Below are 18502 nucleotides of genomic sequence, written 5' to 3'. Positions count from 1 at the left end.
CAAATATTTTCAATAATGAAAAAACTATAGAATCAAGAACTTTAAAAAAACAGAATTCAAAAGAAAAAAAACTTTTTTATTATCTTAGTGAAACTTGCTCGAAACACTAAGCTCTCTTTCTCATAATTCTCTTATCTCTCTCAAGCTTACTATCTCTCTCAATAGAAAAACCTAAAATACAAGGCTTCTATTTATAAGCTTTTAGAATCCTATTATTCCTTTTTCCTAAGAAAAGGATTATTTCCTAAACTTTCTCCTAAGGATATGTTAAGATCTCAATTTAACATATCCTTGTCCTAATCGCCTTTTAAGTTTGCTTGGTTATCAAGCTTAACTCAACAATCTCCCCTTTAAACTTGATGTCACTCCCCTTCACTTCTTGAACTCCAATGAGATCTCTCATCTCTTTTAACTTGATTCTTCCTAACCCTTTAGTTAGAATATCCGCCTTTTGTAAGCTTCCAGGAACATGCTCCACATCTATATGCTCGTTTTCAACACACTCTCGTATGAAATGAATCCTCCTGTGAATGTGCTTACTCTTCCCATGAAACATTGGATTCCTTGTGAGAGCTAAAGCTGACTTGTTATCAATCCGTACTATTGGCTTTTGACTCTCTTCTCCCATGACTTCACTTAACAGATCTTGTAGCCATATTGCCTGTTTCGCAGTCTCCGTAGCTGCCATAAACTCAGCTTCACAGGATGACAAGGCAACGATCTCTTGCTTCTGGGAATACCATGTTATGGGACACTCATTAAAGTAAAACACATGCCCTGAAGTACTCTTACCATCATCTGTATCGACATTATGACTGTTGTCGCTATAGCCGATCAACCCACTAGTATTCCCTCGCATGAATTTTAGTCCAAATGTTGTCGTTTCTTGTAGATACCTCAAGACTTGCTTAAGAGCTACTGCATGTGACTGCTTTGGCTCTCGCATGTATCTACTTAGAACACCAACACTATAAGATAAATCTGGACGCGTATGTAGGAGATACCTCAAACAACCAATGTTTCTTCTGTATTGCTTCTCATCGACAGATTTCTCACCTTGTGCTTTACAAAGTTTCAGACCTTGATCCATCGGTATGTGAACAGGATTGCACTCTTTCATACCAGTCTCCTCTAGAATTTTAAGTGCATATCTTTCTTGACTTAAAGTGATTCCTTCCTTGTTCTGTTCAACCTCTATCCCTAGATAGTAAGACAATAAACCGAGATCACTTATCTCAAATTTTGTTGACATTCCCCGTTTGAACTCTAGGATTAGATCAAGACTGGAACCGGTCACTAATAGGTCATCCACATAGACTGCTACGACAAGTAGTTCCTCCTTCTCTCGTTTCCTGTAAATAGAGGGTTCTTTGGAGCACTTAACAAAACCCAACTCCTTCAAGATCTGATTCAACTTGTTGTTCCAAGCTCGTGGCACCTGCTTCAAACCGTACAAAGCTTTATGCAACTTATAAACTTTGTTTTCACTTCCACTCACAACAAATCCTTCTGGTTGGCTAACGTAGACGTCTTCCCTTAATTCACCATGGAGAAACGTTGTCTTAACATCAAGATGATGTATCTCCCATCCCTTAGTAGCTGCTAAAGCAATTATGAAACGTATGGTTTCAATTCGAGCTACTGGAGCAAATACTTCGTCATAGTCAATTCCCTGTCTTTGAACATATCCTTTCGCGACCAACCTAGCTTTGTATTTGTTCACACTGCCATTAGAGTTGCGTTTTATCTTAAAGACCCACTTTAATCCTATTGCTTTTGAACCATGTGGGAGATTAACCAACGACCATGTTTTATTCCTTTCAATTGAGAGTAACTCTTCCCCACAAGCATCCCTCCAAACCGTTAGCTCCATAGCCTCTTCATAACTCCAAGGTTCTTCGTCTAAAGTCAACAGAAGTTGTTCACCCTCTAAATCTGCAAGGAGAACATAATCTTGTAAGTAACTTGGTAGCTTACTTTCTCTAGTCAATCTTCTAAGAGCTACTGGTTGTTGCTCTGTCTCATCATCGTCGGAAATCTCAACAATTTCTGGTATCTCTTCCTCCATCTCCTCGTTGTTTTCATTACCTCTCCCATCACTTGTTATTGAGGTCTGAACAATCTGTGGTTCCCTAATACCATTGCTCCCTGTTTCTCCGAACGTGAGTTTGAACCCCTTTTGAATTCTGTTTTTTAAAAGTTCTTGATTCTATATTTGGTATCAGAGCTTAAACAATAGAATCAAGGGTTGTGAGATCATGTCAGACATCATACCTATGACGGCAGCTGTAACCAACGTGAAGGAAGGAGGACTAGAGCATTTGGTTCCGCAACAAACCTCACTGCAACCTCTCTCGACACTTTTGGTAAATCAAATCTTTAATTGTCTATCATTTTAGAAATTTTTTTGGTATATATTGTCATTGTAAAGATATTTATTTTTTTGGTATAATTTTTTTTGGTATATATTGATCTAGTGATCTTGTTATTGAACGATCATATAATCAGGGTCACAACTTTGGGTTTTGTCTGTTAATGCGAGTAAAGAAACCAGATGGTCCATATATAATATGATTTTGGTGATTAATAATTGAAATACGAATAATGCAGAGGAGGTACAGCTTAAGTATAAGAATGGAAGAGCTAACATACACGAGTTGAAGACCCGAGGTTGCATCGTGGTCCACGGGGTTAATGTGCATTCCATGACCAAAGATCTTAAGCATGGTCAACGATCGGAACTTTATGATAGAATCATCTTTAATTTTCCTCATTCAGGGTTCGGTTTTGGCCGTGATGAGCACCAGAGCTACTACATCATGTAATTAATCTAAAAGACTTGTCTTTTGGCTCCATTTTTATGGTTATCTTTGGTGTATTGAAAATGCGTGTATGTCTATCACAGGTTACACCAAGCAGTGGTGAGAGGTTTTATGAAGAGTGCGAAAAAGATGGTAAAAGACATCGGTGGTGAGATTCATGTTACTCATAAGACGGCTCATCCATTTGACAAGTGGGAGATCGAAACTCTGGCTGAAGAAAAGGGTTTGTGTTTGGTCCGGGAGATGGAATTTAATAAATTTTGTTTTCCTAGTTACTCAAATAAGAGAGGAAGTGGACGTCACTGTGACGGTAGCTTCCCTGTTGGGAGATCTTCTACCTTCATGTTCCGGAAACGGATTCTCTGAAAAAACTCTTCTGCTACATATACTTAAGTGGGTTTGGATTTTGGATCGGATAAATTTTATGTGACGAAGATTATATATTTTATCTTTCGCACTATTCCTAAAAAAATTTATAAAGTTCTTTTGCCGTTACTTGACTCTGTTCGAAACTTTGAATAATAATCACTGCTATTATTTGTAATGGTATACCAATGATTATGTTAATCGAATGGTAAAAATAAATAATTAAATTCTGCCTCATTCTTCGCTTTGAAAATAAATGATCCAACTAATTAAGGAATTGGTTTGATGAAAAAAAAAACTAATGAAAGGAATTGAAAATAAAAACCCTGGTATAGAATGAAGCTTCAGTTCTTGTCCTCTTAAGACTGTATGAACAGAAATTGAATGTTCTTAGAGGTACATAAACAATCACTATCTTTGAATAGCCAGATTACAAAACCAGAGTTTAATATTAGTAGTCTCTAAATTTGACAAATTCATCAATTCATCCATATATGAATTGATGACTCTATGTCACTATATATGTTTATATGTGTGTGTAATATATCTGGACTATTAATCGACATGGTGTGAGAAGTAATAACATGGATGAAATGAAGCATTAGGAAAGCAAACGGTTAAGAAAAAACATAATTATTGCACTATATCAAAGTATATAACATACCACGGGTTGTTTTGTTGAGTTAAGCTTGATAACCAAGCAAACTTAAAAGGCGATTAGGACAAGGATATGTTAAATTGAGATCTTAACATATCCTTAGGAGAAAGTTTAGGAAATAATCATTTTCTTAGGAAAAAAGAATAATAGGATTCTAAAAGCTTATAAATAGAAGCCTTGTGTTTTAGGTTTTTCTATTGAGAGAGATTGTAAGCTTGAGAGAGATAAGAGAATTCTGAGAGAGAGAGAGAGAGCTTAGTGTTTTGAGCAAGTTTCACTAAGATAATAAAAAAGTTTTTTATGCCCTGTCCTCACCATGACAAATTACACCGTATGGATAATGCGAATGGAAGCCATGCTCAAGGTTCACAAGGTTCAACAGATGAAGAGAAGAACGATCTAGCAAGAGTACTCTTATTTCAATCTATTCCGGAAAACCTAGTTTTACAGGTTGGACGCCTTAAGACTGCGAAAGAGATTTGGACCTCAATAAAAACAAAGTATATGGGAGCTGAGAGAGTCAAAGAGGCAAGACTTCAAACCTTGCTTTCAAACTTCGAGAGAATAAGGATGAAAGAGACGGATATAATTGATGATTTTTCGGGAAAACTAACAGAGCTTGCATCTAAGTCATCTGCCTTAGGAGTACCTTTTGAGGATTCAAAGCTCGTTAAGAAATTTTTTAACAGTCTTCCTAGACGCAAGTACATTCATATCATCGCCTCTCTCGAACAGGTGCTTGACCTCAACAAAACAAGCTTTGAAGACATAGTTGGAAGATTGAAAGCCTATGAAGAGAGGATCAACGAAGAAGAAAATCTCTTAGAAGATCAAGGGAAACTCATGTATGTGAATAATGAATCTCAATCATTACATGAACCTGCAAGCTATAACAGAGGACGAGGAGGTCGTACTGCTGGTAGAGGAAGAGGACGAGGGCGTGGGAGAAAAAATTACCGAGGGCCTCAAGATAAGTCCAGAATTGTTTGTTTTAGATGTGATAAGTTGGGGCACATGGCGTATGATTGCCCTGGTAGGTTGCTAAAACTGCAAGAAATTCATGAGAATGATGGTGATTCGACACACGAAGCTGAGGAGCTGATGATGCATGAGGTTGTTTATCTCAATGAGGAGAAAGTGAGACCAAAGAAGTATGAGTATCAAACCGATGTTGCCAACGTTTGGTACCTTGATAACGGGGCGAGTAATCACATGAGTGGCAATAGGATGTTCTTTAAAAAACTGGATGAAACAATAACAGGGAAGGTTCGGTTCGGAGATGACTCAAGAGTTGACATTCTGGGAAAAGGTTTTGTGTTATTCGTCAGCAAGAGTGGCGATCACAAGGTCTTGGCTGATGTTTACTATATACCAAAGCTGAGAAGTAATATCATTAGTCTTGGACAGGCAATTGAGTTTGGATGTGAAGTTCGAATGCGAGACAAGATTTTAACTCTCCATGATAACAAAGGGAAACTACTTGTTAGTGCCACAAGATCGCAAAACCGGCTCTACAAGGTTCACATGGAGGTTGAGAATGTGAAGTGTCTTCAGACCTCTGTTTCAATTGATGCTGAACGATGGCACGAGAGACTAGGACACATTAACCGAGAGACAATGAAGATGATGGTTAAAGAAGAAGTGGTTACAGGCTTACCGAGGATATAAATAACAAAGGAGACTTGTGAATCTTGTTTGCGAGCAAAACAAACAAAGACTGGTTTTCCCCAAGCTACATCATTCCGAGCGTCACAACCGCTGGAACTTGTACATGGGGATCTCTGTGGTCCTATCACACCCTCTACAGCCTCGCAGAAGAAGTATATATTTGTCTTGATCGATGATCATTCACGTTATATGTGGTCCATTCTTCTAAGAGAGAAAAGTGAGGCCTTTGATAGATTCAAGGCATTCAAAGCAACGGTTGAACAAGAAACAGGACTGCTAATCAAAACATTCCGAACAGACAGAGGAGGAGAATTTACTTCGATTGAGTTCAAAGATTTTTGTGAACAGAACGGAATTCAGAGACATCTAACAGCTCCATACTCGCCTCAACAAAATGGAGTTGTTGAGAGAAGAAATAGAACACTAATGGAGATGACTAGGAGCATTCTTAAGCACATGAGTGTTCCAAATTTCTTATGGGGAGAAGCAGTGAGGCATGCGACATATTTGATTAATAGAGTCGCAACTAGAGCTTTGAACAAACATACACCCTATGAGGCACTAAAGGGAAAGAAACCGAATATCAATCACCTTAGGGTGTTCGGGTGCATTGGTTACACTAGTGTAGAGACACCACATCTCAAGAAATTGGATGACAGATCAAAGACGTTAGTGTACCTCGGGACAGAGCCGGGATCAAAGGCATATCGACTTCTTGATCCAACAACAAGAAGAATAACGGTTAGTAGGGATGTTATCTTCGATGAGAATAAGAGTTGGAAGTGGAATAGTATCGAAGGTGATACTAGTGAAGATAGAGAAAAGGAGAAGTCTCCTTCTCCAACCAGAAGTATCTTTTGCCTATTGCTGTATTCTCTTAACTTTTTAGTTTTCATTTTATCTCAATGTTTTTCCATTTTCACACAATGCTGTTATATACACACAAGAAAATAGATAAATCAAATATGCAAACTAAAATAGTAGTATTAAATGTTTGGTTTTGAAATCCGTCTCTTCGGACTGTGTGATTATTTATGTAATTCGAAGTGCATTCAATATTCTATCCATGCACCATTTTGGCGACAAGAATCAAACCCTCTTTTGTTTTCAATTGGGTACCATATACCACGCCAATTAGCAATTTTACTAACAGAAAAGATGCATTGATTTGTTCTTACCGATTCATTTACCCGTCTGAGTTGATTTACATATTTCTTTAATAAAATCTAGTGTCCAAATAATATTTTGAACCAATGAAATTTGCAACCTAGTGTTAGTTTCATAAAAATGTGATTTCTCTGTCAAATTTTGGAGTTATATAAATTTAATTTCATTATCTAGATAATTTTATATAATTTCAAAATTATAATAAATACTAAAAATACTATTGTAGTGTATTTGCCTTTTAATCACTGGTACAGTATAAATCGGTTTCAATCTCTATTTTATTCTGGTTCTATTTCATTGTGTAAACCAGGTTAGGATGTGTATATAAGGCATACTATGTACATTTTATCAGATTAATGAGAATGAGATTAATTAGTTCATTTAGTAAAATGGTATCAGAGCAAAATCACGATCATAACTAATTTTCTCATCTCGATTCCCAAAAAAAAAATTTCTCGGAAAAATTCTCATTCACTTCTTCCGCAAAACCGTTTCAGATTCTGTTCTTCAGACTTCGATCATCAATCTCTTCTTCGTTTGATCTGATTTCTCACAGTCAACAATGGGAAAATGAAATTGCAAGTCGAAGTACAGATCTATCTCACCAGATCCACCACAAACCACATCGCTGAGATCTCGCGAGCTACCATATGGTTCCGTTCAAGCTCGTCGCGACTCCGATGTTCAGGAAATCAATCAAACTCGAGCGATGTTTCCCAAAGGTTCTCCACATCACTTCGAGGTATCAGATTCACCAGATAATGTTCATAGTCCTTATCATCTTCATAGCGCAGATCATCCATGATTAGTTTTGACTGCTAGTCTGTTAGATGGAACTAATTTTGGAACTTGGGTGGTTGCTATGACTACTAGTATAGAGGCTAAGAACAAACTTGGTTTTCTAGATGGCTCTATTGTGCAACCTGATGAAAATGATCCGTACTGCAAGATCTGGTCTAGGTGCAACAGCATGGTCAAATCCTGGTTGTTGAATAGTGTTACTCCAGAGATCTACACAAGTATCCTCTACATCAAGAAGTCATCGGATATTTGGAAGGATCTCCACACACGATTTCACAAATCCAATTTGCCAAGACTTTACAAGATTCGCCAGCGGATTCACTCTCTATGTCAGGGCAGTATGACTCTATCCTCTTATCACACACACACACTCAGTCTTTATGGGCAGAATTAAGCAGTCTTCAAGCTACAGCTCACTCTGTTGAAGCTTTAATCATAGAAAGAGAAATCAATCGTGTCATAGACTTCCTTATGGGACTCAATGATAACTATGATACGGTTAGGAGTCAGATTCTGATGAAGAAAACTCTGCCTACTATGTCTGAGGTTTACAATCTACTTGATCAAGAGGACAATCAGAAATCAGCTCGTCTACCTTCTCACTCTAGTGTTGATCCTACTGCTTTTCAAGTATCCAACACTCAAGTTCAAACAAATGCAGTTACTTCAGGACAAGGACAACCATATGGTGGTGATACAGCTTATCAGAGGAAAGACAAGCCAATTTACACATTGCTGAGCGATAATACAAAAGAGTTGGTTATCCGGCTCACTTCAAGTCGAAACATAGAGGATCTTCTTCTACTCCGGCTTTGGCTAATGTAGCAATTGGTGAAAGTACAGAAACTCTCAGCACTGGGTCTGATGATCTTACTCCAACACAAATTCAACAACTCATGTCATACCTTAGCACCAAGCTTCAGTCTCCAAGCACCATCACCAAACCTGAAGTTCACTCTGTCTCGGTTTCCAAACCTTCTTCTTCAACAGTTTGCCCCATTTCCGGTAAGTTTTACCCCTCTATCCTATGTTCTTTTTCCGGAAATGTTAGGCCTTATGTATGTTCTGTTAATAGCAATGCCATTGCTATTAACACTTGGGTTGTGGACTCCGGAGCTTCGCATCACATTTGTCATGATAAAACTTCTTTTTTCAATCTTACTATCCTCACAAACACTACTGTTTCCTTACCTAATGGCGGCCTTGTGAGCATTGTCAAGTTCAACCTTCTTAGTGTCAGCTCTCTTGCTAAACAATTAGGATATGGGGTTTGGTTTAATGACTATTCTTGTGAAATTCAGGATCGTACTCAGGGCCTAATGATTGGGAAGGGTAGAGAAGTGGCAAACCTCTATTTTTTGGACATTGATTCTCTTTCTTTGTCAGGTATCCCTCTAAATAATATTCCCGTTTTTGCTAATGTTGTCTCTAGTCATGAATTGTGGCATAAAAGGCTAGGACATCCCTCTATGTCTAAGTTGTTACCTATGCAAAACATTTTAGATTTTCCTAAACAGAAGAATAATTCAGATTCTCATTGTAAAATCTGTCATCTTTCAAAACAAAAACATATTCCTTTTGTTTCTCATAATAACATCAGTGATAAACCTTTTGATCTCGTTCACATAGACACATGGGGGCCTTTCTCAGTTCCTACTCATGATGGTTTTAAATATTTTCTCACTATTGTTGATGATTGCTCTAGAGCAACTTGGGTTTATCTTCTTAAACAGAAATCTGATGTTTTACAAATTTTTCCAACCTTTGTTACGATGATAGAAACTCAATATGAAACCAATCTTAAGGGGGTTAGATCCGACAATGCTCCAGAACTTAATTTCAAAGATCTTTTCCAATCTAAAGGCATCCAATCTTTCCATTCTTGTCCTGAAACTCCACAACAAAATTCTGTTGTGGAAAGAAAACATCAACATATCCTCAATGTAGCTAGAGCTTTGTTATTCCAATCTCACATTTCTATTTCTTACTGGGGTGATTGCATTCTCACTGCAGTTCACCTAATTAATCGTTTACCAGCTCCTATTCTCGATAATCAAAGTCCTTTTGAGGTTCTCACAAAGAAACAACCAGATTACACTCAACTTAAAATCTTTGGTTGTCTTTGTTATGCTTCTACCTCTCCCAAGAACAGACATAAATTTGATCCTAGAGCTAAGGCTTGTGTTTTTCTTGGATATCCTTCTGGATACAAAGGATACAAGCTGCTTGATCTTGAGAGTAACAATATCGTTATCTCAAGACATGTGGTGTTCCACGAAGAGCTCTTTACTTTCGTAAAATCAGATCTCTCTCCAGCTAATGTAGACTTTTTTCCTGATCTGATTCAAAAATCTCATGTGTCATCTGACTTATCTGGTGAAGATACTTCTCTATCTTCCCCTTCTGTAGAGGTTCAGCCTTCTGCTAACCCTATAACTGATGTTCCTGAGTCTTCTACTCACACATCTCACAGGAGAACAAAAACACCTGCTTATCTTCAGGATTACTACTGTCATTCAGTAGGGTCCTCAACCATACACGAAATCTCCCAATATCTATCTTATGGTAAACTCTCTCCAGTTTATTATTCTTTTTTAGTCTCCATTGATAAAGAACTTGAACCCAGAACCTATACTGAGGCAAAGAAACATAAGGTTTGGTGTGGTGCCATGGGGACTGAAATTGATGCTTTGGAAATGACGGGTACTTGGGAGATCTGTTCCTTGCCTCCAAATAAGATTCTGATTGGTTGTAAGTGGATTTTCAAGATCAAGTTTAATGCCGATGGAAGTGTTGAACGGTATAAAGCAAGGTTAGTTGCTAAGGGTTACACACAAGAGGAAGGTGTTGACTTTCATGAAACTTTCTCTCATGTTGCCAAACTCACATCTGTTAAGCTACTCCTTGATATCTCGGCCGTTCATGGGTTTTCTCTAACTCAACTTGATATATCTAATGCTTTTTTAAACGGTGATCTTGATGAGGAGATATACATGAAGTTACCACCTGGCTATGCATCAAGTAAGGGGGACTTTCCTCCCAATGCAGTTTGCAAGCTCAAAAAGTCTCTATACGGTCTTAAGCAAGCTTCTAGACAGTGGTTCCTTAAGTTTTCTACTACTCTTATCACTTTGGGGTTTACCACTTCATATTGCGATCACACTTGTTTTTTTAAGATCACAGGGACAGTTTTCATGTGTGTCCTGGTGTATGTGGATGACATTCTCATTGCCAGTAATAATGATGCAAAGGTTGATCTTCTGAAGGAACAGCTCAAATCTCATTTCAAACTTCGTGATTTGGGGCCTTTGAAATATTTCTTAGGTCTGGAAATCGCAAGATCAGCTTCTGGAATTACCGTTTGTCAACGAAAGTATGCTATGGATCTGTTAGATGATACTGGTATGTTGGGCTGCAAACCGTCTCATGTTCCTCTTGATCCTGCCATCAAACTTTTGAAAGATACAGGAGGTGCTTTTGTTGATGCTAAGTCCTATAGACGTCTCATTGGTCGTCTGATGTATCTCCAGATCACAAGACCTAACTTAACCTTTGCTGTTAATAAGCTGAGTCAGTATTCAGAGGCTCCTCGGAAAGATCATTGGCAAGCTTTACACACTATTCTGGCATATATCAAAGGAACAGTGGGTCAAGGCTTGTTCTACTCCTCCAAGTCTGAATTGCAGCTCATCGGTTATGCGGATGCTGACTATGGTTCGTGCTTGGATTCCAGACGATCTACTAATGGCTACTGTTTCTTCTTGGGTTCTTCTCTTATCTCGTGGAAGTCTAAGAAGCAACAGGTTGTTGCTAAATCCTCGGCGGAGGCTGAATACCGAAGTTTATCTTTTGCCTCTGATGAACTCATGTGGCTATCGTTCTTCCTCAAAGAATTTCAGGTTCGTCTTGTCAAGCCTACTTTCTTTTACTGTGACAACGAAGCTGCGATCCATATTGCTCGCAACCCAGTCTTTCATGAGCGCACAAAGCACATAGAAAAAGACTGTCACAGTGTTCGAGAACGGTTACTTGCAGGTTGGTTTCAATTGATTCATGTTTGTTCTTAGGAACAAGTTGCAGATCCGTTTACCAAAGCGTTACATCCTGCTCTGTTCCACTACTTACTAGGCAAGATGGGTCTTGTCAATATCTTTGTCCCATCTTGAGGGGGACTATTGTAGTGTATTTGCCTTTTAATCACTGGTACAGTATAAACCGGTTCCAATCTCTATTTTATTCTGGTTCTACTTCATTGTGTAAACCAGGTTAGGATGTGTATATAAGACATACTATGTACATTTTATCAGATTAATGAGAATGAGATTAATTAGTTCATTTAGTAAAAAATACATTAGGAAATAAGATATCACGATTTGTTTATTTTAATAATTTTCAGAAATAATGAAAATATTCTGATTAGGTGTCTAGGAAACTCTTGAGCTTGGCTTGTTCGCGTGGATAAACGAAATCTTAAGATTAGTTCTGCTTTCACTTATTTATTCGAATCTCAAAGCAACCATTTCCTAAACATGAAAGTAGAAGATTCTCCAATAGGGAAGCTTGTGTCACAGCCAATTCCACTTTCTTTCTTGTTGGAGTAACCCGGATATTGCCATGTGCCAAACTCCACTTCTCTGGAAAACAACAAACCCATTTCTGAACCCAAATCTTTTATATTCCAACTGGCAAAGGGATATGCCGTCTTATGAGTCACATGAATCTCTCCGTCGTAGTATTTAACCATCTCTTTAGCACTCCTCAAAAATGCTCTCACCACTTCTTGGTGTTTCCTGTGTCCTCACTCACAAGTATACACAAACATTTGTTTACTACACCAAAAAATTGCAAAACTACATCTATGTACCATACAAAAAAACAAAAATTACGAACATGATGGTGTGGATCTCATGTTCGCGACCAAAATGAAACCTTGCATGAGGAAAATTAAAGATGATTCTATCATATAGAATCGATCTGACGACACGATAATCTGTGTTCATGGAGTGCACATTAACACCGTGGACGACAGTGCATCCAAGTCTCTCCAACTCTTCTACATTATTTTTCGCATCCTTGTACTTTAGCTCTAACTCCACTACAACAACAACAAGAGTAAGATTGAATTAACCGCAAATTTACGTGTCAATAGTATTGTATTCGTCATATAAGGGAAAATACAAACACAAACAAAGAATGATGATCTCAATGTTAGAGATATGATACAGATACGCAATCACCTTTTACGTGTCAATAGTATTCTTTTCCCCTTTCCTAAATATTCTAATTCTTTATCGTCTATCTCCCTCTACATCTCTTTCTCCCTCGCCATGGCTGCTGAAACAGTCGACACAACCTCAGGCCTCCTCAACATCAACATGGTGAATATCACCAAACTCACGGCTTCCAACTACATGACGTGGAGTCTTCAAGTCCACTCACTCCTCGATGGTTACGATCTCGCTGGCTTTCTCGACGGATCCTCTGTTCCATCCGATCAGACCACCGTCGTCAATGAGCAATCAACACCGAATCCAGCCTATGCAAAGTGGCGACGTCAGGACAAGCTCATTTACAGTGCCCTCCTTGGTACTCTCTCTTCCTCCATTCAGTCAGTCGTCTCCAAAACCACATCTGCTGCCGAGATGTGGAAGAAAATCAATGCTACCTATGCCAATCCGAGTTGGGGACACATCCAACAACTTCGAATCCAACTCAAACACTACACAAAAGGTGATCAATCGATTGATGTATACTTACAAGGCCTCACCACACGATTTGACCAACTCGCTCTGCTTGGCAAGCCTGTCGAACATGAAGCTCAGATCGAGTTTCTTCTTGATGGTCTCCCTGACGAGTACAAGTCCGCCATCGACCAAATGGAGGGTCGTGACACGCCACCCACCATCACAGAAGTTCATGAGAAACTCCTGAACAAGGAGGCAAAACTGCTCGCCATGAACAAATCCCTCACTAGTGCTGTCCCCATCACAGCGAACGTTGCTGCAACCCGCTCCCGCTCACATCAAGGCAAGTCCAATCCTCGCCACCAAACACACTGGAACGCTGGCAACAGTCAACACCACTCTCAGCCACAACGCCACGACAACCGTCTCTCCAAAGGGTACCAGGGTCGCTGTCAACTGTGTGGTGTCTTCGGCCACAGTGCCAAACGTTGCACCTTTCTCCAGCAACACCAACAGGTCGCAACTAATGGTCTGCTTCCAACTCCATTTCGTCCCTGGCAGCCTCGAGCAAACATGGCTGTCATGCCATCCAACAACTCCACCCCATGGTTGCTGGGCAGTGGTGCTACGCATCATATGACCAGTGACTTTGCCAACTTGGCTGTGCATCAACCATATCAAGGGGACGACGCGGTTCTTCTTGGTGATGGTTCGGGTATTCCTATCACACATATTGGCTCCCTCTCATTACCTTCTTCATCTCGTCCTTTATCTCTCACAAGTGTCTTATGTGTACCTCATATCCGCAAAAACCTTATATCTGTTTACAGACTCTGCAATGCTAATAAAGTTTCTGTTGAATTCTTTCCAGCTTACTTTCAGGTGAAGAATCTCAGCTCGGGGTCCCGTTGCTCCAAGGCAAGACCAAGGATGAGCTGTATGAGTGGCCTCTATCCCCATCTACCATCCAATCCTTCTTCGCCTCCACCATACCAACAATAACCATGACCGATTGGCACCACCGCCTCGGCCATCCCTCTCTTTCAGTTATCAATAAAATTGTTTCCAGTTTTTCTTTACCTTGTACTCAATCAAACTCACAGTCTTCTCTATGTTCAGACTGTGCCATTAAAAAAACACACAAATTACCATTTTCCCAAACCTCTATCACCTATTCCCGTCCCCTTGAATACATCTTTACCGACCTATGGAGCTCTCCTATACTTTCTGTTGACAATTATAAATACTACCTTGTCCTAGTTGATCATTATACCCGTTACACCTGGCTCTACCCTCTCAAACTCAAATCCCATGTCCGTGAAACCTTCAAAACCTTCAAAGCCCTGGTTGAAAACAAATTCAATGCAAAAATTGGGACTCTCTTCTCGGACAATGGCGGTGAGTTCATTGCTCTTCGCTCATTCCTTGCTGATACGGGCATCTCTCATCTTACCTCTCCACCGCACACACCAGAACACAATGGACTCTCAGAGCGTAAACACCGTCACATCGTCGAAACGGGACTCACGCTCCTCACCCATGCCGGCATGCCAAAAACATACTGGTCTTACGCGTTTCCCACTGCAGTCTATCTAATCAACCGTCTCCCAACACCGGTTCTCAACATGGAGTCACCATTCAAGCTTCTATTTGGCACCTCCCCTAACTACACCAAACTTCGTGTCTATGGGTGTCTTTGTTTCCCGTGGCTGAGACCATACAACAACCACAAACTCGAAGATCGTTCCACACCTTGTGTGTTCATCGGTTACTCTCAATCTCAAAGCGCCTACTTGTGTCTTCAACCAAGCTCCAATCGGATCTATGTTACACGCCATGTCAAATTCGATGAACACTCCTTCCCCTTCCACCGCTCCAATCCACCGTCTCTCACTTCCGACCCGACACCTCCGTCACCCTCTCCGCTAATCACCACCATACCACTTTCTCAGCAGCCACCACCGACCACAACAACCCATCCACTCCCTGAAACACCACCACTCTCGCCTCTCATACAGCCACCTCATTGGGACCCGCAAACTCGGATTCTCACTTGTCAATACCGGACTCAACATCGACTTCAACAGCAGACTCGATTTTTCCCTCATCACCTTCGGCCACGACTTCAGTTTCAGATTCCAATTCGGGCCCATCTTCGGCCCATAACAGTTCTGGACCTCCACCAAGCCCAACAACGCAAGTGGATCAGTCCCCATCCACGACCTCTTCTTCTACGACTTCGACACCACAGCCGGCTCCAATACCCATCGTTGACCCACCGCCGGCAAATCACCACCCGATGGTCACTCGTCGGAAAAACCAGATTTCAAAACCAAATCCAAAATATAACTATGAAGCTGCTCTCTCCCGAAGTATACCGGCTGAACCCCAAACTGTCAAACAAGCTCTTGAGGATAAGAAGTGGCGAGGTGCTCTCTCCGACGAAATCACTGCCTTTGCCCGCAATCAGACCATGGAGCTCGTACCTCGTCAACCCCACTTCAATGTCGTTGGTTGTAAGTGGCTTTTTAAAAACAAATTTAACTCTGATGGTTCCCATCACAGGTGTAAAGCACGTCTTGTTGCCAAAGGATTTAACCAGGAGTACGGTAGTGACTACACTGACACCTTCAGTCCTGTCATCAAATCCACAACGATTCGGTTAGTCCTTGATGTTGCCGTCACAAGATCATGGCCTATTCAACAACTCGACCTCAATAACGCCTTCCTCCAAGGAACTCTCGATGAGGAGGTCTACATGGAACAACCACCTGGATTCATCGACTCTGATTACCCGGATCATGTCTGTCGCCTTCGGAAAGCCATCTACGGACTTAAACAAGCACCACGTGCGTGGTACAACGAACTTTGCAATTTTCTCATCAGCCTTGGATTCCGCAACTCTTTGTCCGACACATCTCTCTTTGTGCTCCAAGTTGGCCATGAATTTATTTACCTCCTTGTCTATGTTGATGACATTCTTGTCACAGGAAGCAGTCAAGCGGGCATCCAAAACATTCTTCATTTGTTAGCTGAACGTTTCTCCGTTAAAGACGCAGAGGACCTGAACTACTTCCTTGGTATTGAAGCTCACCGAACGTCACAAGGCCTCCATCTCTGCCAACGGAAGTATATCCTTGATCTCCTCCATCGTTACGACATGACAAATGCCAAACCTGTGATGACACCGATGGCTTCCTCTCCCAAGCTGACTCTCACAACCGGTGCTCTGTTAGCCGATCCCACCAAGTACCGTCAGTTAATAGGCGGCTTACAATACCTTGCCTTCACCCGTTTAGACATTGCCTATGCTGTCAACAGACTCTCACAGTTCATGCACAAACCAACAGAGGCCCATTGGCAAGCTGCCAAGCGCATCCTCCGATATTTGGCTGGTACGCTCACACACGACATCTTCTTCTCTGCAACGAACAAACTCATTCTCCACGCTTTCTCAGATGTTGACTGGGCCGGAGACTCAGATGATTATGTCTCCACCAATGCATATGTAGTCTATCTTGGTCGACATCCAATCTCTTGGACATCAAAGAAACAGAAAGGCGTCGCTAGATCATCAACGGAGGCTGAATATCGAGCTGTCGCCAACACTTCCGCTGAGCTAAACTGGGTCTGCAATCTGTTTACCGAACTTGGAATAACTATCTTGAGCTCCGACACATGATTGGAGTGACACAAGTTCCTCCATCTTGAAGGGGTGTGTTAGAGATATGATACAGATACGCAATCACCGTCAACGATATGATTGAGATATGCAATCAAGACACAACCTTTGATTGATTAGCTTTAGGAATGTTCTATAATTAGATTAACCTAGAGTATCCTCCCATAACATTCTTGTATATATATATCTCTGTACGAACCTATGTTAATACACACAACTCATATTCTCTACACTCAATACTATAAAATGATTTTATAGAGATCAGATTATGTCGATACGCTGCAGATGAATGATATATGTAGCTACCTCGAGTATCTAGAGAAGTTGCAGTGATGTTAGTAGCCGTACCAAAGGCTCTGGCAAGGCATAGAGAAAAGGAAAAGTCTCCTTCTCCGACCAGAAGTATTTGATGTTTATTATTGTAATGACTACAGTATAAAGTTTGAGAAACCTCCATCTCGTCTTCATGCATATGCTGCTTTCACCATGCATTATATATAGTTTAATTATAAACGGATATGAATGCATGGATCAAAGAGTTTTTTCTCTGTGTTAATTTGGCTCTTCGAACTTTGTGAGTATTTATTTGCTTTCAACATGCATTCACGATTCTCATTCATCTGCCATATATACATCTTGAGAGAGTTTTAAACCTTCTTTTTTTTTTACCAGCGTTATTAATACTTTTGGAATGCTAATTTCAAATGTGAATGTTAATTTCCAACATACGAATTAAATCAACCCTATGATTATGAAGTTCCAACATGCGATGCGAGCATAAAAGACAGTGTTGTAATTTGTTATTTTTCCCGAAATTTATTACACTAACAGAAGTATATACATATATACAATTTCTTCCATGGCAAACCAGAGCTCGACATGAATATGGTCAAACCGCACAATTCCTTTCTTGTTCGGATTGGTGATGTGCAATTGCAATAGCATATTCCCGTTGAAATAAACGACTCAAGAACAACTTTGAATTTATAATTAAGCTCTATATAGTAAAAAAAAATTAAGCTCTATATAGTAATAAGATATATTGGGTATATGTTAGAATCTCATTAGTAGTTTTTGAAATTTCTTTACTATATCAAGTTGTGAACTTAAAAATCAAATAACCAACATAATTAAAGTGTACCATAAAAAACTAACAATGCTGTTTACTGAATATTTTGTAGCAAATTTTGAAGCAAATTTTGAGCATATGGTTTGCAAGCTCAAAATCATAGAACTGAATTAACTAATACTTCAAAAGTAAAACATTAATTAAAATGTAAAGAAAATTCAACCAGTGATAAAATAATGTACAAAATATAATGAGCCCAAAACAATTAAAAACTAATTAATTTACATTAGACTTAAAACATCATATAATTTAGAATAAAAATTATTCTAGTAAATCAACTATTAAAAAACGAAAGGAGTATTGAATAAACGTAACTACTGTTAATTGCAAACCTATAGTGAAATACAGTAAATCTTCTAGACAATTCAACTAGATTTTTCAAATAATTTGATCTCAGATTTCAAAGGGACTATCTCTTTATTTTTTAGGAAACGAGAAACATGAAATAAACAACCATTGTTGAAAGGACAAAAATAAAATCCCAACATGCACTTTATAGAGAAACGATGTTCCTTAGTGATGAAG

The 18502-nt window shown here is 39.6% G+C and overlaps 2 protein-coding genes across 2 annotated transcripts; one reads left to right on the top strand and one right to left on the bottom strand.

Moving 5' to 3' along the window:
- On the top strand, positions 2276-3188 carry LOC104763490 (uncharacterized protein At4g26485-like; the record flags this gene model as incomplete). The annotated part of the gene is made up of 3 exons (XM_019240098.1): positions 2276-2366; positions 2611-2772; positions 2911-3188. Coding segments are annotated over 3 exons (531 nt in total), but the record flags the coding sequence as incomplete, so codon positions are not given.
- On the bottom strand, positions 11990-17305 carry LOC104763489 (uncharacterized protein At4g26485-like). Its single transcript, XM_010486853.1, has 3 exons — positions 17155-17305; positions 12412-12577; positions 11990-12272 (listed from the first exon to the last, which is right to left on the bottom strand). Exons 1-3 carry the CDS (start codon positions 17303-17305, stop codon positions 11990-11992), a joined length of 600 nt encoding a protein of 199 aa, XP_010485155.1.

Source organism: Camelina sativa, chromosome 18, assembly GCF_000633955.1.
Source record: "Camelina sativa cultivar DH55 chromosome 18, Cs, whole genome shotgun sequence".
NCBI lineage: Eukaryota > Viridiplantae > Streptophyta > Magnoliopsida > Brassicales > Brassicaceae > Camelina > Camelina sativa.
Note: the sequence above shows the minus strand (reverse complement) of the source record. Positions and strands in the feature narration are given on the sequence as shown.